At 37.4% G+C, this 22,276-nt stretch overlaps 1 protein-coding gene across 1 annotated transcript in view; it reads left to right on the plus strand.

Annotated features, from left to right (window-relative positions):
• LOC115214181 (transmembrane protein 183) overlaps positions 1-22,276 on the plus strand; it is a 79,621-nt gene that overhangs the window by 54,021 nt on the left and 3,324 nt on the right. The window contains exons 2-4 of the mRNA XM_029783279.2: positions 11,532-11,603; positions 13,979-14,140; positions 17,187-17,385. Of these exons, the coding sequence (XP_029639139.1) occupies positions 11,532-11,603; positions 13,979-14,140; positions 17,187-17,385 (433 nt within the window). The remainder of the gene's footprint in view (positions 1-11,531; positions 11,604-13,978; positions 14,141-17,186; positions 17,386-22,276) is intronic.

Genomic DNA, 22,276 nt, shown 5'->3' on the forward strand with positions numbered 1-22,276 from the left:
TGTCCTTGTGTTGAGGTTAAACAACTGTTTATCTTTCGAAATGTTATCAAGTATTGAATATTTGTTTATATCTTTGTATCTTTGTCAGAATGGAATACCAAATTCATATCAACATTGTCATAATTGATTTAGTTTTCGTTAATGAAATAGAACGTCTTGACAGTTTCTGGTTTTGATAGCATAACATACACAAAGAGTGTTTTTTTATAACTTATCTATTATATAAAATCCGTTCTGTCTGTCTGTGTGTGTCTCCTAGGATCTCAGGCATCCTCCATCCGATTGCGCTCAAATTTGATATGTAGATACCGACAGTATCAGGGCATGTATAAGTCTTGAAAAAATTACAAAAATCGATTCCAAGTGAGAATGTGATCGATAAAGTCGTGGGAACGTGCATTTGTACGTGCAAGTACATCAGCTGTTGCAATCGATACTATGCGTACGTGAGAAAAATGTACGTGCAGTTTGCGCAAAAAAAGCCGGCTGGCTTGAAATAATGCCCTATTTCAGCCCTATTTTACTCCGTGAGTTGTATCCTCATAACCATTCAATATCTAAAAATACTTTGTATATTTTTATGATTAATTTTTTACGATTTATGGAGATGTACTTGCATAGCAACTGACCTAATCTGAGATTGTGTGCTGAAACCAAAACAATTGCAGCATGGAAGGTGTTTATAAGCCATTTAAAAACACACAAAATCTTTTAGATTCACTTCAACATTTAATTTTTATTTGGCAAAATATTTCCATCGCTTTGAGACCACGACCTGTTCACCGACAAAATTCCGTGCCATATCTGATGCAGCACAGAATTTTGTCAGTGAACAGGTTGCAGTCTCAAAGCGATGAAAATATTTTGGCAAATTAAATTTAAATGTTGAAGTGAATCTAATGATTTTTGTGTTTTTAAATGGCTTATAAACACCTTCCACGCTGCATTTGTTTTTATTAAGAATTGTATATTCAAATGTTTTGTGTATATTTTAGAAATATAACCAGTTTATTGTGCACAAATGTTAACAAAATCTTTTATTGGACCCTAGTTGAGAACCACTGATATAAAGAATGGTAGGATTTTTATTGGAGACTTTCTGTTTTTCTCCACTGGTGCCTGCTTGATGCTTTCTTAGCCACCAGTAAACCAGTTTATGGCTTTACTATTAGCTGTGAGCCAAATATAATTTATCTGCCCTCTGGTGATACAATCTTAGATTAGAAGGTTCAATCTCTCCCCACCCCTCCACTTACCCTCTTTATTATCTCTAATCCTTTTTCCTCTCTCTCATTACTTCTCTTAATTCTCTTTCACCTTCTCCATCATTACTACTCTTTCTCATTCACTCACTCTCACATCTCTGCTTCATCTGTGTTGTATCTCCCTTGGCTGCTATTTGTTTTGTTTTGTTTTTTTATTATTCCAAGAAGTAAAAAAAAAAAAACACTCCAGTTCCTTCTTTCTTTCTGTCTTTTTTCTTGTATACTATCTCATTTACTGAACTCCCCTCTGCAACATCAGTTATCTTAACAGGCTAACCTTTCTTATCTGTTCTCAAAATTCCTGATGGTTTTATTTTTCATGGTTGGGCTATATGAATAGAACTGGTACCTGCAGTAGATGATATTTCGGGGCTGGGTATGAGATAGTTATTTAGGTTGTTTGAATTCATTCAACTTGAAGCTTAGTAGTTTGCACTAGTGACCTATAGAGTATTTCCTTTCTTACCTTACTACCTAACAGGCCTTCATCAGGTGCTTGAGTGACTTAAAAACTAGTATCACTGACACAATATCACAAAATTTGAGAGAGGATCAGTTTTTTGTTTTGTTTTCTTTCATTTTCTCGAGCTTGGTTTCCATGACATATAAGTGACTGAGATCACAACATTCACCCTGAACAGGGTGCCAGTTTGTTACAGGGCTCAAAGCCAACAATTCTTAAGGAAAGGGACAAGTCTAGTACATCTACCCCAGTAGCTAAGCAGGGAATTTTATTTTATCAACCCCGGTGGGATGAAAAGCATAGCTGACTTTGGTTGGGGTTGAGCTCAAAGCATAAAGAGCCAGAAAAAATGTCGCTAATGATTCTACCAACTCACCTCCTAAATGTGAACGGATTACATCAGTCCCAGTATTTGAAAGCTACTTTTATCGACCCTTGGAGTGTAAAGAGTAAAGTTGGCTCTAGCTGGATTTAAACTCAGAATGTGACTGGCTTCCGTGACTGGCTTCCATGTCGGTGGCACGTAAAAAACACCATCCGAATCGTGGCCGAAGCCAGTGCCGCCTTGACTGGCTTCCATGCAGGTGGCACGTAAAATGCACCAATCCGACCGTGGCCGTTGCCAGCCTCGCCTGGCACCAGTGCAGGTGGCACGTAAAAAGCACCCACTACACTCACGGAGTGGTTGGCGTTAGGAAGGGCATCCAGCTGTAGAAACATTGCCAGATAAGACCGGAGTGGTGCAGCCTTCTGGCTTCCCAGATCCCCGGTCGAACCGTCCAACCCATGCTAGCATGGAGAACGGACGTTAAGCGATGACGATGATGATGAATGTAAAGAGATGCCACTAGCACTTTACTGATTCTGCTATTCCACTGCCCTAATAATGATATTAGTTTCAAACTTTGGTACGAGGCCAGCAGTTTCGGGGAGGGTTTAAATTGATTACATCAACCCCCAGAACTCGGAATGTAAAGGGCTGTCATTAGCACTCTACTGATTCTGCTGGTCCACTGCCCTAATAATGTCAATATTAGTTTCAAACTTTGGCACTTATTTTTATCGATCCCAAAAGGATGAATGAAAGGCAAAGTCAACCCTGGTGGAATTTGAACTCAGAACATAAAAACGGACGAAATGCCACAAAAGCATTTTGCCTCCTAAAACTTAAGAATGTGTAACTTGGTAATAAGACCAACTACATTTTCATTTGTTTCTTTTTCCGAACATGTTTACAAATTTTTCAATGAATAATTAACACCAGAGTGAAACGATGTTTATGAAATTTCATGAGAAGGAAATAAATAAATGGGAAAGCATAATTGAAACCAGGAAAACAGAAGAAACAGACAAGCAAACTTAGTAATTAAAAATAATGGAATATTTTTTTTAAAAAATGTATTTTTAGTTTTAGTAATAATGAGTTATATGAATTTACTAAACCATCAACACATACTATGTAGGGTTTTATTGAGGGAAGAATACATGTGTAGGCGAAAACTATTCAGCTAATTTAAACCACTCTCTCTCTCTCTCTCTCTCTCTCTCTCTCTCCATAAGTATGGACATACTGAAGTTAATTGAGATATATATCAATGTAATTAACCCTTTTGTTACCACTTTCTTTTGAAAGGTTAATACAACCTTTGTTTCAATTAATTTTGAAAATAATGAAAAATTTTGTAAAATAACTTTGTCATTATTAAGGCGGTGTTTGGAGCATAAATTAAAATAGCATTGTATGAAAGGTTTTAATTGTAGATCACTCCCAAATGGGAAGCTTGTATCACAAATCAGACTTGGTCTCAGATGGGTTGGTATCAAAAGGGTTAAGGTTAGCTGTAGATGTTTTGATTTCATTAATCAGTTGCTGTTTATATTAGTCAGAATATGAGCGAGTGATATCCAGACCGGTGAAGATGATACAGTTGATGATCTGCTCAAACTTTCCTTGGGTTGCTGTTTGTGGGGAAAAGAAAAGAAAAAATAAGTGTGCTTGGAGAGAAATCGATACAGTTGTAGTTCTGAAGGATTGATCAAAGTATTTAGCATGTGGGTTTGGTAAGTGAAACTTGTATTAACTACGAGAGGATGGGCAACTAATGCATCGAGTGCGACAGGGTGAAAGTGGTACACAAGATAGCTAGTTCGGAAGAGCAGAAGTCATTATTTGTAGCTTTTATGATTTTAGCAGTATGTTTTTCATACACAGGGAGTGTAATACAAACTGTTTCTTTTAACATCTGTAGTTATTTGAGTCTTGGTGGTGGTGGGGTTGTTGGAAGTTGATTAGGTTGTCTGGAGGATGTTTTTAAATTATTTATTCACGTGAATAGGGCAAGGTGTTCAAGTTGTACTTGGTAGATGTCTTTGTGCAAATGGTTAAGGAGTGATGGATGGTATTGTCTATCAAGGAATGTATGCAATTAGAAGTAGGTTATTAATGTATGAAAGGAGGAGTTAGCTGAACCCTGAGGTACGCAAGAGTTGATATTGGAAGCAGGATAGATCCTTATCAAAGCATACTGCAATGGAGTGGTTACAGAAGGAACACCAAATTGAAACTTTAGTTTGGTTCTTTACCACTGCACCATCTGGCATTGAACTATTTCTAGTCAAAGTTGAGGTCTCATGGAAGTTGAGATACATTACATATACACAAAATAAGCTTTGAATTTGTAAAGGAGGTGAAGCATTAGCTGTGTATTTGTGGCATTCATGTATTTCTCAAAATCAGCAACAGATCTATGTGATATGTATACATCTTGGAGTTGAAACTAAATCACAGATTCTTCTCCAATACTCACCACTAATTCTCTGATGCTCACCAATGTAATCTTATTGCATGTTATTATGCTGTGGTTAATTCATGGATCATATAAAATATATGTAATCATAACATTTGAATTAGATCAAATATGAGAGCAATTAATTTGGGTTGGTTTTTTTTTTAGTTTGTGTTTTAATCTTTGGATTTGTTTTAATTATTGTTGCTTACTTTCAGGATGGGGAAATATTTACAGTTGGTTTCAGTCTAATGTTTTAGGAGCCTCGTCTGGCCCCTGTGCTGGTGGCACGTAAAAAGCACCATCCGATCGTGACCGTTTGCCAGCCTCATCTGGCACCTGTGCAGGTGGCACGTAAAAAGCACCCACTACACTCACGGAGTGGTTGACATTAGGAAGGGCATCCAGCTGTAGAAACACTGCCAGATCAGACTGGAGTCTGGCGCAGCCTTCTGGCTTCCCAGACCCCAGTTGAACCATCCAACCCATGCTAGGTTAAACGATGATGATGATGATTCAGATTACTCTGTCAAATATAATGCTTATTTATTCACATTGTTTTGAACTGATCATGCATTAACTTGTAACTTTGAAATTTCAAAGCTGTGCTTGTTCAATTTTAGAATGACACTGCTGGGTAGGTGTAAAAGGCTGGACTGTAGCCAGTTTGAACACAAAATGGTTAGAATATTCAGGCCAGATGTGGTCAGTTTAAATTCTGAAGGATTAAACATCTTGATTTTTGACTTAATATTTGAGGATTTGAATAAAGTACTTGTGTCACTTGGAGTTGTTCTCTTGAAATAGATACCTGTTTATTTATTCTTGATCCATTTCCATTTATTGGGAATGTTTTAATCTTGTTTGGTTTTTATTATATATTTATTTTTATTTTTCCTCTCAAAACTAAATATTCAACTTTGTATTTGCTGGGTTTATTAATCCATTGCTGTTGGTTTGTTGTTGATGTGACACCTAATGTATATTGATTGTCAAATCATACTAACCAATGAGGTCAGTTCCATAATTCCTGAAATCCATTATTACATAATGATCTGCTGCCAATCTTGAGAAATACAAAACCTGTTTGATGCATCTCTCACCAAAGAATTTATATTTACTTTGTCTAGGCTCCTAATAACATATGAGAAGAAGTGTAATCTTCCCCACTTTGTTTATTATTTTCTTTTGCAACTAAAGAAATGGTAAAATTTCTATCAAGAGTACAAATTTCATCTATAATTTTCAAGTCGCAAACTTGTCTTTATATGCAATTTGAATAATTAAGAATTTTGTTTACCTAAACTGAGAGACTCATGAAAGGTATTGGTTATTCAGATTGAGTTGATGAGACAACACAAGATTTAAGTGCCAAGACAGGCTGTGGTGCTGATCCTTTCAACTCTTACTTGCTGGGAGTAAAATAGTTCTGTATGTTATTTGGTGCAGGGTCTTTGAGATGTCATATACTGATCGCAACTGGAGACAAAAATGGAAAATCTTATTTATATATAATAATAATAATAATAATAATCCTTGAATGGAATTTATAAACATTTAATGCATTGCTATGTGCACTTCCACAAATCACATGATTCTTAAGATCTCTATTTATATTCCTGGGATGAATGGTGTAGTCTGTTGTAGCCATGGGCATCTGGTTCACCATCATCTTTGATTCATTCTTTCAGGCGATATGCCATTAGCGGATGTACCACTGAGGGATGTTTATCCCATTTTTACCTGTAAAAAGGGATAAACATCCCTCTGTGGTACATCCGCTAATGGTATATCACCTGAAGAAATGAATCAATGATGATGGTCAACCAGATGCCCATGGCTACAACAGACTACACCATTCATCCCAGGAATATAGATTGTGATCTTAAGAATCATGTGATTTATGGAAGCGTACATAGCAATGGATTAAATGCTTATAAATTCCATTCAAGGATTATTGCTGTTATTCTATCTATCCTACATTATCTTGTGCCGGTAGCATGTGAAAAAACATTCGAGCAAGGTCGTTGCCTGTGTCGCTGGACTGGCTCCTGTGCAGGTGGCACGTAAAAAACACCATTTGAGTGTGGCAGTTGCCAGTACCACCTGACTGGCCCTCATGCCGGTGGCATGTAAAAGCACCCACTACACTCTCGGAGTGGTTGGCATTAGGAAGGGCATCCAGCTGTAGAAACTCTGCCAGATCAGATTGAAGCCTGATACAGCCATCTGGTTCACCAGTCCTCAGTCAAATCGTCCAACCCATGCTAGCATGGAAAGCGGACGTTAAACAACGATGATGATGATGATTATAGTGGGACAACTTCATGCAACCCTGAAAAACTAGCTCACTAGTCGACATCATTAGACAGTGGTTGGCATAATAAAATGGAGCTTTATCTGCATATTCAAAACGTTTCCCATGAACAAATTTAAATGATATATATCATCATCATCATCATCGTTTAACGATATATATATATATATATATATATATGATACAATTAGCAAAAGAATGATATGACATGTTGGGGAAACTGGCGGCCGATAGGTGTCATTGAACGAAGAGCAAATGCCAATTTGTGAATATCAAATTAGGATGCTTATCTATAAATTAGCTAGACTAAATTAAACAGCTTTTTTTTTTTTTTTTTTCACTTCACTGAAATTAAAATGAAAAATCCTTGTCTGTGGTTGTTATATATCACCATTTTGTCATTGAAATAAAATCAATGTTCTGTTTGATTTAACATTTCAAAATGAAGTAATGAAATTCTCTGTTAAATGTATAGTAAATTCTGACATCTAAATAACAGATTATAGTTTTTGAATACTTTATATACAAAAAACACTAAACAGAACAGGTTTTTAATTGTATTTACTCTTCTCATTACTTTGAAAATATTGTGTACACAACACACATGGCTACTACACCCATCTCTTTTCAGGAATACATACTTTTAACATGCTAACTTTTGCAAACACAACCGTTTTTTTCTGACACCTACATTCAGGTATATATATTCACATACACCTGCCTTGTAACATAGACAAAAGTATGTCAAAATATATTTATAAAATTCTTGATTTATAAAATGTGTAATGATAGCATCAAAACTACCAATACTATGTTCACTTACCTAAGATACACTTTTTTGGAACTGTTTTATCTATTTCTTTCCTTGAAGTCTTATCTCTGACTATCTGCAAGAGATGGCCTGGATTTAGGCAGTTTTGTATATGTTTGTGTCTGTGTGTTTTATGTATGTATGTATGTATGTGTGTATCTCCAGATATATATGCATATATCAAATCAAGTGTGTGTGTGTGTGTGCATACTTCTGAGTACGTGGGTGTATACATATAAATAAATGGATGCATGTATGTACATATGTATTTACCTGATACCCTGCCTTTGATAACACTCAGCTGGAGTATTATTTTGTTGTGAGACCAAAACCTCCCATTCTTTTCTCATGAGAAATGGCTGAATACTTTTTACAAAATATTTAGTGAAATTCACCGGCTGCTAACTTACCAAATGTTCTCAAAATTAATACTTATTTTCTTCCCCCTTTTTCCTTTTACTCTTCTATTAACTGAATTAGATTGACAGGGTAAAGAAGTTGGGATAGAAACTCTATCAGAGTGGGTAGTTAGGTAATTATGCATAACAATGCTGCAGTAGCTATAGATCTCTGAGTATATAAGTTTAGTTTGGGATTTTGGATGCAGGAGCATCATGAATTACTAGAAAGTTAGAGATTTTAACTAGAGAGAGACTTGCATGAGACAGAAGACTTACAGGCGACTGGTGATAATGGACCAAGTAGAGAAAGTGGTACAAAGAATAAAGTATAGCAAACTTTTAGTACAAGACAGTTACATTGAATTGGACCCAAAGCTAACATATTTCTAAAGAGATAGGCGTAAGAGTGGCTGTATAGGTGTAGGAGTGGCTGTGTGGTATGTAGATTGCTTATGAACCACATGGTTCTGGGCTCATTCCTACTGCATGGCACCTTGGATAAGTGTTTTCTACTATAGCCTCGGGCCGACCAAAGCCTTGTGAGTAGATTTGGTAGACGGAAACTGAAAGAAGCCCGTCGTATATATATATATATATACATATATATATATATATCATCATCATCATCATCATCGTTTAACGTCCGCTTTCCATGCTAGCATGGGTTGGACGGTTCAACTGGGGTCTGGCAAGCTCGAGGGCTGCACCAGGCCAGTCAGATCTGGCAGTGTTTCTACAGCTGGATGCCCTTCCTAACGCCAAATATATATATATATATATATATATGTATGTGTATGTATATATTTGTGTGTTTGTGTTTGTCCACCCAACATCGCTTGATAACCGATGCTGGTGTGTTTACATTCCCGTAACTTAGCGGTTTGGCAAAAGAGACCGATAGAATAAGTACTAGGCTTACAAAGAATAAGTCATGGGGTCGATTTGCTCGACTAAAAGTGGTGCTCCAGCAGGGCCACAGTCAAATGACTGAAACAAGTAAAGAGATAACGGTGAAGTAGTAGTTAGTGCTCAGATATGAATAAATAAATAGCTTCACTTTGGTTTTCCAATCTAGAAAATACCATTGAATCCAACACTCTAAGTTTATATGGCAATGTCGGGCCAATATTACATGCTTTATTGCTCTAAAAGTCTTTTATCCTGAATATGTGCTGCTGAAATTGGGGTGTGTCTAATGTACCCATGCATTTTTTATGCCATCAAATATTGTAGGTGTAAAGTGAATGGCTTGTGAAAGCCATTTAGTTCATGTATGAGGGCGAGGTTCAAAGAGGAATGACCTGGGGAATTTTCACCAGGGATCTACTTTTGGTTTTATTCTCTTCATCGTAGTCTTTAAGAAAATAGTTCACACATGAATGCCCTCAGTAACTTCTGTATGGTTCTCATTGCAGAATCTTTTGAAGACATGCAGACAAAAATTCCCAAACCTGGGAGAGTGATTAGCAATGAAAAGCCAAAAGCTTAATTAATATAGCACACAGCAAAGACAAAAGTTCTAATTAGTAGTAAAAAGAGACAATTTTTTTCAGTATCATTTGGAAAATATCATTGCTCAATGAGTAAGACTGGAATTGACAAAATATCAATAGCATGTGTTTTATCCAATCATTAGAGATGCAAAAAAAAACCTGGGTAACCTGGGTTATTATTATATACACCAGATGTACATAAGTAGTTAATACCAGGGGCACCTTTGAAATAAAGTCTTTGACATGCTCAGATGGCTTGCTTTACACTTCTTAGTTTTTTTTTTCTTATTTTTTTGTTATACAGATAAGGCAGTAAAAAGAGCAGCGTGTGAAGTCTTGCATAACGTTTGAGAATATGGTGCTTGTTGCAACATCTAAAAAAGGGAATACATATGGTTCCCTTTATTTTAACTTAAATATAATACTCCTACCTTTCCTACACACACACAAACATATTCTTTTTTTTTTTATTCTTTTACTTGTTTCAGTCATTTGACTGTGGCCATGCTGGAACACCGCCTTTAGTCAAGGAAAATCGACCCCAGGACTTATTCTTTAGAAGCCTAGTACTTATTCTATCGGTCTCTTTTGCCGAACTGCTAAGTTACAGGGACGTCAAGCGATTTTGGGGGGACAAACAGACACACAAACACACACACATACATACATATATATATACATATATATGGCGGGCTTCTTTCAGTTTCCATCTACTAAATCCACTCACAAGACTTTGGTCGGCCCAAGGCTATAGTAGAAGACAAGGTGCCACGTAGTGGGACTGAACCCTGAACCATATGGTTGGTAAGCAAGCTACTTACCACACAGCCACTCCTAAGCCACACATATATATATATGTATTCTTTTATTAATTGTGAATATTATTCACGGCTCTTGGGTCCTGCAGCTTAGTACTATCAGTTAATAAAAGATTATACTGCATATGCTTCCTTGTAGTCTAGTTCTCTTTTTTTCCTTTTATAAAATTAAACTTCTCTCTCTCTCTCCCTCTTCTCTCTTTCTTTCTCTCTCATCATCATTGTTTAACATCTGTTTCCCATGCTTGCATGGGTCAGGCAGAATTTGTTGAGGCAGATTTTTCTACAGCAGGATACCCCTGCTGTCACCAACCTTAACCCGTTTCCAAGCTTGTATGATGGTGAGACCTGTTTACAATTGTCACATGATTTAAAGAAGGGCACACATACAGCGGACCTCTTTCAGTTTCCATCTGCCAAAATTAAGTCAAAAGGTTTTTGGCTCACTCCAGGGCTATTGTAGAAGATACTTTTCCAAGGTGGCATACAATGGGACTAAACCCAAAACTACATGGTTGGGAAGCAAGCTTCATGACCACCAACCATATATATATATATATATATGTATATATATATATATATATATAGAGAGAGAGAGAGAGAGGGTGTAGATATGGCTGTGTGCTAAGAAGTTTGCCTGTCAACCACATGGCTCTGAGTTCAATCCCACCGCACAATATCTTGGGCAAGTGTCTTCTACTTCAGCCCCAAGCCAACCATAGTCTTGCGAGCAGATTTGGTAGATGGAAACTGAAAGAAGCCCATCGTGTGTGTGTGTTTTATCTTTCCTTGTCTTGACGTCACATGACAGACGTAAATGATTGTCTCTGTCATACAAGCAGTGTCATTCATTTGTAATATCCTGTGCGAACATATCTGATGATGGCTAAATATTACCTTTCTTGGATACAGGTGAGAGTTAGCAACAGAAAAGATATTTAGGCCCTGGAATATATTCCTCAGTTAACTTTGTTCAACTCATTTGAACATAGAAAAATAGATGCTAAAATGACAACTTTTTTCATCTGAACATTTGGAGTAGCATTGAAGTCTATCATTAACTTTAAATGCTTTAAATGAATAAATAAATTCTATTACTTGTTTTGAGAACTCTTTATTCTGTTTGTACATCCAATCACACACATCATTTCTTTCTTTCTTTCTTTCTTTCTTTCAGATTTTACCCTCCATGATTATTCGGCTTCTGGAAGATTCAAGAAAGCACATATCAATGCTTTCCATAAAGAAGGTAAGAAGAAAGAATTTATGAATGTTCCAAGAGGGAGTAAAAACCTTGGAATGTATTCATTTAATTTTTCAGTATTTTGGGTCTGTGGATATAGCAAGCATAGGATGAATGGCTTGACAGAATATGACCAGTTGAAGAATTGGTGTCATGCTCCAATATCTGCTTTGGTTTGTGAAGCTGAACGCCTTTCTTAATTCTGACTGCTATACAGAGAATACTGGATGTTTGTTTGATTTGTTTTTTCTTTGTTCATAGTATGAGCTTGAGTAAGGTCCCCTTATAATTCACAAGACTAACATACTAAATGAGTTAAAGGTATGGTAGAGAGAAGGTAAAGCGGCAAGCTGGCAGAATCGTTAGCACTCCGGGCAAAATGCTTAGCGGTATTTCATTCTGAGTTCAAATTCCTCTGAGGTCGACTTTGCCTTTCATCCTTTCGGGGTCAATAAATTAAGGACCAGTTACGCACTGGGATCGATATAATCGACTTAATCCCTTTGTCTGTCCTTGTTTGTCTCCTCTGTGTTTAGCCCCTAGTGGGTAGTAAAGAAATAGGTATTTCGTCTACCGCTATGTTCTGAGTTCAAATTCTGCCGAGGTTGACTTTGCTTTTCATCCTTTCAGGGTCGATTAAATAAGTACCAGTTACGCACTGGGGTCGATATAATCGACTTAATCCGTTTGTCTGTCCTTGTTTGTCCCCTCTGTGTGTAGCCCCTTGTGGGCAGTAAAGAAATAGGTATGGTAGAGAGAAGGGTGGCTTTATGTTAGGTGTTGTGAAGTTTAAAGTACGATAGGAAGGACTGGAACCAGAGATATTGGCTACTTTACATTGTAAGTAATTACAAAGGTAGGAGTAATTAAGGTGGAACTGGAGAGAGATAAAACTCGCATCATTGAAATATTGTTACCTATTCCTGTTCACTAGGAGAACATGTAGAATTACATGTGTTGCTCAGAGCCAGAATAAAACTCTTGCAGAGAATTGGCAATCCAATATATTTAATTTCCTTGACTAGTTCCAGACATAGCTGGTATTTGTATATCTAGTTATGCAGACTGGGGAATGTCAAATTAAGCAGACCATTCAGTGTTTATTAACAAAACAACAACAAAAAAACCCACTTGTTTGAGTGTTTGAACACTCATCAGACTTGAATCAACCTGCCACAAGTTACTGTGCAAGATCTACAATACATTTTAACATTTTAGTATTTGAACTGGCCATATCTGACCCAAATATTCTACCTGTTTTATGTTCAAACTGGTCGGATCCAGCATCTTACACCTACCTTACAATGTCGTTCTAAAAATAAAAAATCTAAAAATTCTACATTGGTGCATCAGCATGGCCACAGCTCTGAGCTGAAACTACAGAAAAAAAAAATCACATAGCCAAAACTTCAAAATAAAGAATGATTAATTCAAAACAATATGAATAAATAAGCATTATATTCGACCGAGTAAGCTGGATGCTAAAGAGTTAAATTCACTCTCAGAGCATTAATTAGCACAGGGTTTAGTAGAAGATGCTTTCCCAAGCTGCTGTTCAGTGGAACTGAACCCAAGACTACATAGTTGTAAAGTGAACTTCTGAACCATACAGTCATCCTACACGTAATATAGTGTCTAGTTTAAAAAATGGAATAAGACACTCATCATGGCCGATGCCAGTACTGCTTGACTGGTTCCTGTGTTGGTGGCATCTAAAAAGCCCCATTTGAGTGTGGTCGATACCAGTGCCGCCTGACTGGCTCCTGTGCTGGTGTCACGTAAAAAGCACCCACTACACTTTTGGAGTGGCTGGCGTTAGGAAGGGCATCCAGTTGTAGAAACCTTGCCAGATCAGATTGGAGCCTGGTGCAGCCTCCTGGCTTGCCAGTCCTCAGGCAAACCATCCAACTGCATGGAAAGCGGATGTTAAACGATGATGATGACGTTAGCATGCAGGGTGAAATAGGTATAAGTGATAAGATACATTAAGGTAACCCTTTCGTTACTGTATCTATTTTGAGATGCTCTGTGTTTCTTTAAATTACTTTAAATATAACAAAGAATTTAGTAAAATAACTTAGCTATCATTCAGCTAGTGTTTGGAACATAAATCGTGACTAAGGTTTGGTGGAAAATTTTAATTCAAAACTTATGAAAACAAGACATTTGTACTCAGGACCAGAGCCGGTTTCAGCTGGGTTGGTTACAAAAGGGTTAATAATGGACCTGTTGCTTTTTTTCCTTTTCATTGATGTCCACTTTATATATTCAACTTGTCCTAAATTTCCTACTGCAATTCTGTTTTTGCTTTGTTTTTTTGTTTTGTTTTGTTTTTTTTGTTTTTTTTGTTTTTTTTTGTTATTTTACTTTTCTTTCCGTAGCTAAACAGTTACAAACAATTCCAACTTTAGTTCAAGATGTTGTTGAAAATTGGTTTGAAAAAGATGCAGATGACTTCGATACAGACACAGTTTCTTCAAAAGGAGAGGATGACGATGAAGAGGAAAAGAAAAAAATAATTAACGATGAAACAAATAAATCAAGTAAGAACATCATATGAGTTGTAGAAACTTTGAGAGATTAGAAATAAGCTTCTTTTTTTTTAAAGTGGAGCTCAAAGCAGATAAAGCTATAAGAAGCATACATAATATTGGTTTAAAACATCATATTTCTGCTGAAATATCCTGCCTTTGTTTCACTTAAAATGAAGAATTTAGTAAAATAACTTTAGTCATCATTAAGCAGTTTAGAATATAAACTAACATAGGTGTAGGAGTGGCTGTGTGGTAAGTAGCTTGCTTACAAACCACATGGTTCCAGGTTCAGTCCCACTGCTTGGCACCTTGGGCAAGTGTCTTCTACTATAGCCTCGGGCCGATCAAAGCCAAGTGAGTGGATTTGGTAGACGGAAAGTGAAAGAAGCCCTTCGTATATATATATATATATGTTTGTGTGTCTGTGTTTGTCCCCCCAACATCGTTTGACAACCGATACTGGCGTGTTTACATCCCCGTAACTTAGCGGTTGGCAAAAGGGACTGATAGAATAAGTACTAGGCTTACAAAGAATAAGTCCTGGGGTCGATTTGCTCAACTAAAGGCGGTGCTCCAGCATGGCTGCAGTCAAATGACTGAAACGAGTAAAAGAGTAACATGAAATTTTAATGGAAGATTTTAATTTAAAATAAGAAATGTGTGTCATAGAATTAGGAGCAGTCTCAGGCAGGATGGTATTGAAAGGGTCCGTAAAAAAATACTTGTATGGGAAAAAAGTTGAAGGCTGCCTGAGGGGGTATGGTTTGGTGGTGGAGTGGAGGTGGGGGTTAACCCAATATTTTTCGTGCTGTTATTTTAGCTTTATCTAGTTTCACCTTTTAAAACGATTTAATATCAAGTAAGAACATTTGAATTAATTACCATAGTTCATATTTACAAAATAATACTCACCCTGCTAATTTATAAAACAGACATTGATAAATAATCTTAGCTGAGGCCTCTTAGAAACTTTTTAATTCTTTGATGATTGACTGACCACATAGTGAGGGTGATGACAGTGAGCCTCTATAGATGTACTTAAAACCTTGCCCACTACTCATGGCCCCTTGATGCTTTAGATTAGATTGTAGTGACGCCATCTTGGAAATCTCCAGCACGCATGCGCAGGGTTGGAATCTTCCGGAAGGCCTGCCAGAAGATCCCTCATGCACATGCACTGAAAACTAGCAGCAGCGAAATTCTCTTGTATCTTACCCTTTGACACGAGCAGTTGAACGATACAGACATGTCTCCAGCAGCTCTCTCAAGCTGCTACCTTGTGGCGCATCCCCGCTATGCTTGAATGGGCAGGATTGACTCACTCCACTTGACTACTGCCGATTCACCCAGAGGAAGGAAATGTTTATATTGCGAATCAAAGAATAAATATTTATACTATTGAAGTTAACGGAAAATCTTGACTCTTTCTTCAGTTAATATTTAATGTTAAGGATGCGAGCAGCGCCCATCCAGTGCGGGAATCTCTCATCCTGTTACAAGATAATTAACTAATTTAGCTGTTTGATAAATTACAGTTTTTAGTTGAATCCTACCAAAATTGGCTTCATTGTGGTTTCCTTTGATGCTGACAAAATTTAGTACCAGTATCATATTGGAATATCTGGGTTATGAACACACTCTGGGAATTGAAACAGTAAGCATATGATCATGAATGCAACACCCTAATGACAAGGTCATGTGACCTTCACCATAGTACCTACTACTGTTCACAAAGTGAGCAACAGCTGCTGAGTTGGGAGGGTGCCATACTAGTGGCCCAGTGGTCCACCAACAAAAAATGTGTACCTGGTTGTTATAATAATAATATAGTGCAGCTTACCACGAACACCAGCAGCGCTTTATTATTGTTGAGTATTTTGTTACAATACTGATTCTCTTGTGACAAATTCTCTTGCGTAACTCCCAATGAAAGATGGACTTTATTTAAATGACATCCTTTTAGACAGACTTTATATTGGGTTGGTGCATAATTATTGTGGCTTTTTTTCAACAAATTTTATTCAATAAAAACATCTTTAAATTATGATCTGTCCATCTGCCAAGCAAATGGGAAGCAGTAATTGAAGTAGATGGTGAATATGCTCCGGAATAATCATTTAAAGATGTTTTTGTTACATGTTGTTACTGTTTTCGTTGAATAAAATTTGTTGAAAAACAGCTGCAATAATTATGCACCCACCCAATAGATCCAAGCATAACTGTGTGGTAAGATGTTCGTTTCTCAACCACATGGTTTCTGGTTCAGTCCCACTGCATGACACTTTGGGAAATGCCTTCTACTATAGCCCCAGACCAACCAAAGACTTGTGAGTGGTTTGGTAGAAAGAAACTGAAAGAAACCTATCACATATATGAGTGTGTGTATGTATGTGTGTTACTATCTCCTTGACATAATAGTTGTAAACAAGCATCACTGTCATACAAGTGGAGCCTTTGGTTTCCAATCTTCAGTGAAAACATGTCTGGGCTGGGGAAATATTACCTTACTTGGTGACAGGTATGGGTTACCAACAGAAAGGGCATCCAGCAGTAGATAATCCACTTCATTAAATTCCATCTAACCCATGTGAATAAAGAAAGGTGGATATGTGCCGGTAGCACATGAAAAAACATTCATGCGAGGTTGTTGCCAGTGCCACTGGACTGGCTCCTGTGCAGGTGGCACATAAAAAACACCATTTGAGCATGGCTGTTTCCAGTACCACCTAACTGGCCCTCATGCCAGTGGCATGTAAAAGCACCCACTACACCCTCAGAGTGGTTGGTGTTAGGAAGGGCATCCAGCTGTAGAAACTCTGCCAGATCAATATTGGAACCTGGTGCAGCCATCTGGTTTGCCAGTCCTTAGTCAAATCGTCCAACCCATGCTAGCATGGAAAGCGGACGTTAAACAATGATGATGATGGACATTAAAATAATGATGATGATGATAATTATGTATATAAACAAAAGTCTTCAAATAGTGCTCCACTGATTCAGTGGAGTATAAGAATTACTTAATTTACAAAAAAAATTACTCTGTTCTTTATTTCAGGTAAATCTGAAAATATCAGGAGAAAAACAAAATTGAAAAACGTTGTACCTGATGATTCTGGATTTATTTATCCTGCTGATGTTTGGCATATTCTATCATTGTATATCCATCCTGAAGATGTTTGGCGATTTGCTTCTATCTGCAAATATGCAAATATTGCAATCCATACTGTAAGCTTTTGGCGTCATCTCTATCATAGGTTTGTATTCTAATTTTCCCTGTATCATTAATCTATCTTCAGCTACTCTAGTCTGAAATACGTCTATTTTCTAATGCCATATCAGCTATTTTATCGGATATCACATAAAAAGCACCCTTTGCCAGCGCCATGTAGAGGGTACTTGTGCCGGTGCAATACAAAAAGCACCCATCCTGGCACCACATAAAGCACACCCTACTACACTCTATTAAGTGGTTGACATTAGGAAGGGAATCCAATCTTTGATACCATCCCAAAACAGAGGACTGGGGCCTAGTACAGCTCACCACCTTACCAGTTGTTGTCAAACCATCCAACCCTTGGACATTAAATAATGATGTATTTTGTGAACAATAGTATTATTGGTTACAGGTTTCCAATGGAGCAATCAATGACTTGCTACAATTACAAGGGGCTGGCTTACTAGCTTCTTTCAGTTTTCATCTACCAGATCCACTCACAAAGATTTGGTGGTGTGTGCCCAAGATGCTGTACAATATGACTGAGCCTAGACCACATGGTTAGGAAGCAAACTTCTTAATTACACAGCTATGCCTGCACAAATCTACATGTGCACACTCTTTGAGCTTCTGCACAATTTCTGCTTACCCTATTCCTTTCACACAATGCAAAAGAAAACACTTACCAAAGGTGTTGCATGATGGGGTTCAAACCCAGAACTCCACAGTTGCAAAGCCAAATTTTTTAGGTGAAGTCATCATCATCATCTTCATTTAATGTCCATTGTCCATGCTGGCATGGGTTTGACGGTTTGACTGTGCTGGCACACTGTGAGGCTGCGCCTGGCTCTAGTCTGATTTGGCATGGTTTTCTACAGCTGGATGCCCTTCCTAATGCCAACCACTCTGAGAGTGTAATGGGTGTTTTCACATGCCACCGGCACAGGTGCCATTTGTGTGACATCGGTATCTGCCCCGATTGCAATTTTGCTCAGCTTGATGGGTCTTCTTCTCGAGCATGACATAATGCCAAAGGTCCTCTGGTTTAGCATGTAGCTAAGAAATTTCTTTCGAACCTTATACTCAAGGGTGAACCTGTGACTATTGTAGAAATCCCCAGTCAATGCACAGATACTATAGGTTGCTGTCTTTTACCTACAATTGTTGCAAGATGATCAATGTCTTGTAAGTGAAAGTTGATAGATGGAAAGTGAAAGGAGCCCTCTTCTTGGTTGAGTACATTAATTGTAAACAAATGTCACTGCCATGCACTTTCCAAGCTGGTGTCAATTGCAGGGGTCATGAACATAAGGATTTTTCAATTTTTGGTTGATGAATGCTATAGACTGTGAGTAATCATACATGAACATACACACACACACACATGCTTTAGTGTATCAAGTCTTCAAATCAAAATCAGCTTCAGGTTCTAATCATTCCAACAATTTGTTTAACAACCTTAGGAAAAAGCAGAAACATAATATTAAGTTACTGAGGACTAATCAGACATTGAGTGACAGTGTTGTTTATGAATAATAATCAAGCATTGAATTTTGAATAATGATTAAACATTAGATGAAAGTAAAATAATTCGCCAATTTCATCTTGAAGATTAGGCTATAGGAGTCTTGTGATTGTGAAGTTAAGATGCTTGTCTGCTGGACCACATGAGTGAAGGCAGATCTTGCTGCAGCAGATAATTCAGTTGTGAACAAAGGCAAGGTACATTACTCTGTTTGCCTTAGACTGCTTTGTTGAAAAAAAAAATTACAGTCTCTATCACAGTTGATTGGGTGGCTGTATGAAGAGCATTCAGCTTTAAATAAAACTTACTTCATCTGTTGATATTCACATCTTTATAATGCAGAAATATGAAATAAAAAGTTTTTTTTTAATTTTCTTTTTGAAGTTCTATCATCATCCTTTAACTTCTCTTCTTTCTATGCTGGCATGAATTGGACAGTTTGACAAGAACAGACGAGCCAGAGAGCTCAGCCAGGTTCCATGTCTGCTTTGGTATGGTTTCTGCTGCTAGATGCCCTTCCTAACGCCATCCAAAGTAATTACATTATGAAAGAGTCATTTAATAACACCCATAAACTGTTAATTTCACCTTGAATTTTTTCCATGAAGTGTTGAAATTTTTGTTGTTCAGGCGCAACCTGGTTATTGACACAGTTTCAGTGAAACTGTCAGTGACCAGGTCACAATTGTACAAAGAATATTTTGACATATGAAAATTTAAGGTGAAATTGTAGGTAGCATAGCTACATGGTTAAGAAGCTTCCTTTCCTAACCATGTGGTCTTGGGTTCAGTCTCAATACATGGCACCTTGGGCAAGTATATTCTACTACAGCCTTGTGAGTGGATCTCTTAGGTAGAAACTAAGAGCCTGTCACCTATGCATATATGTACATACTTACATCTATATGTATATATGGGTACAGGACATCAAAAAACGTTGATCACAATGAGAAATGAAAACACAAAAACAAAAGCATGGAAACAAACTTTTTTTCAAACAACGAAAAAACAGAGTACAAGACATATATTTGTGCATGTGTGCATATCTTTGCCTAGACTTCACATAATGGTTAGCATCACCATCACACAAGCGATGTTATTCATTTTCAGTCTTTCATGGAAAACATGTCTAGCTATGGAAAAATATTATCATACTCAGAAATAGGTGTGAGTTGGTGACAGGAAGGACAACCAGCCTTAGAAAATCCGCCTCAACAAAATTTATCTGCCTCTTGCAAGCATGGAAATGTTGATGTAAATGATAATGATAACGATGAGAAAATTAAGTTTTGTATGTAATTAACTGAATAGAATTACTATTCTATGATGTAACATTCTGCAGCTGAAGTTGCCATGGTTTCGTACAGCACCACCATCGAGGAAGAATTGAACTGAGGTAGAATAAAGAGGATGTGTATGAAATTACCATAAGTTATAAGATTTTTGTCTTGTCAGCCAACAAGATAGAGCATCTGCACAGTTATTTGACCTTTTTTGGTCCTGAGTGCACTGTGTCTGTGGAATAAACAGGATGGTCATGGCTAAGCAACAAAAAGCTATTTAACACAATGATTCCATTATTTAATTCTAACTAAGCTGGGTGAGCTGGCAGAATCATTAGCATGCCGGGCGAAGTGCTTAGCAGTATTTCGTCTGCCGTTACGTTCTGAGTTCAAAATTCCTCCGAGGTCGACTTTGCCTTTCATCCTTTTGGAGTCAATTAAATAAGTACCAGTTATGCACTGGGGTCGATATAATCGACTTAATCTGTTTGTCTGTCCTTGTTTGTCCTCTCTGTGTTTAGCCCCTTGTGGGTAGTAAAAAAATAAGTATTTCATCCATCCTTACATTCTATGTTCAAATTCCACCAAGGTCAACTTTGCTTTTCATCCTTCCAGGGTCGATGAAATAAGTACCAGTGGAACACTGGGGCCAATGTAATTGATTAGCCCCCTCCCTCAAATTTCAAGCTTTATGCCTACAATAGAAAAGATTGTTTGATTCTAACTGGTACCCCATCAGTTATGATGACAAGGGTTCTGGTTGATCTGATTAATGGAACACCCTGCTTGTGAAATTAACATACAAGTGGCTGAGCATTCCACAGACACGCATACTCTTATTTGATTAGTGGAGGGCTGTTTATCTCCTTGCTGCTCCACCTGATCATTCTCACCCTCTCTTCTAAATGTGAAAATTCATGCTCTGCCCACTCTGCTTTCTCTCATACCTTAACCCCTCATCTCCAAGCATAAAACCAGCTCTGCTTCTTTGGGTTATGTAGTCTTGCAAACTGCATGGTGACCATTCTTTAGTGCTAGTAGCACAAAAAAAGCAACCAGTCCATATTGTTCAGTGGTTGTCATTAGGAAGGGCATCTTGCCATAGAAACTGTTATAAACCCAAACTCGAATATCAAAGTTTAAAAGGTTTTAATCGACTAACAATACAGCAATATACAATACAAACAAAGATTGCTAAAGTTGTAAGCAAAACCAAACTTCAACACAATAACATTTATATACAGCGAGTTGCTACCTTCTCGACTAACTAAAATCAACACTGAACAGAATTCTGCACAGGGCACTGCAGGCATATAATGGCAATCAAGACAATCAAAATCATGTAATCAAAACTAAAATCATAATAGAAACCATGCAAAAGCGGACACTAGAACATGATGCAGTCCTTGGGTGCATCAGATCCTGTCAAATCATCCTGTCCCAAACCAGCATGGAACATGGACATTAAATGAGAATGAGGATGAAATATATTACTAAGACTTATTTTATTTAAAGTTAAAGGATGGTGTGCACTGTTGATCTTAACAGGATATTAAATCAAAGCAGAAATACCAACACAGTTCAGCTATTTGGTTATCACCATCTCTATTTAGTATAAAACATTAAAAAAACTGAAAAGATTGCAGTGTATATTCTTTTCTACTCTAGGCTCAAGGCCATAAATTTGGGAGGGAGGGGACCAGTTAATTAGATCCACCCCAGTATGCAACTGGTACTTAATTTATCGACCCCGAAAGGATGAAAGACAAAGTGGACCTCGGCAGAATTTGAACTCAGAACGTAAAGACAGACTAAATACCTATTTCTTTACTACCCACAAGGGGCTAAACACAGAGAGGACAAACAAGGACAGACAAATAGATTAAGTCAATTATATCGACCCCAGTGCATAACTTGTACTTATTTAATTGACCCCGAAAGGATGAAAGGCAAAGTTGACCTTGGCGGAATTTGAACTCAGAATGTAGCGGCAGATGAAATACCGCTAAGCATTTCACCCAGTGTGCTAATGCTTCTGACAGCTCGCCGCCTTGAATGCATTGTATATTATTTTAGTGCTATAGAAGATCAAGTTATTAAGATGTACTTTTCACACAAGTTTA

This window comes from Octopus sinensis, linkage group LG7, assembly GCF_006345805.1.
Source record: "Octopus sinensis linkage group LG7, ASM634580v1, whole genome shotgun sequence".
In the NCBI taxonomy this organism is placed as follows: Eukaryota; Metazoa; Mollusca; class Cephalopoda; order Octopoda; family Octopodidae; genus Octopus; species Octopus sinensis.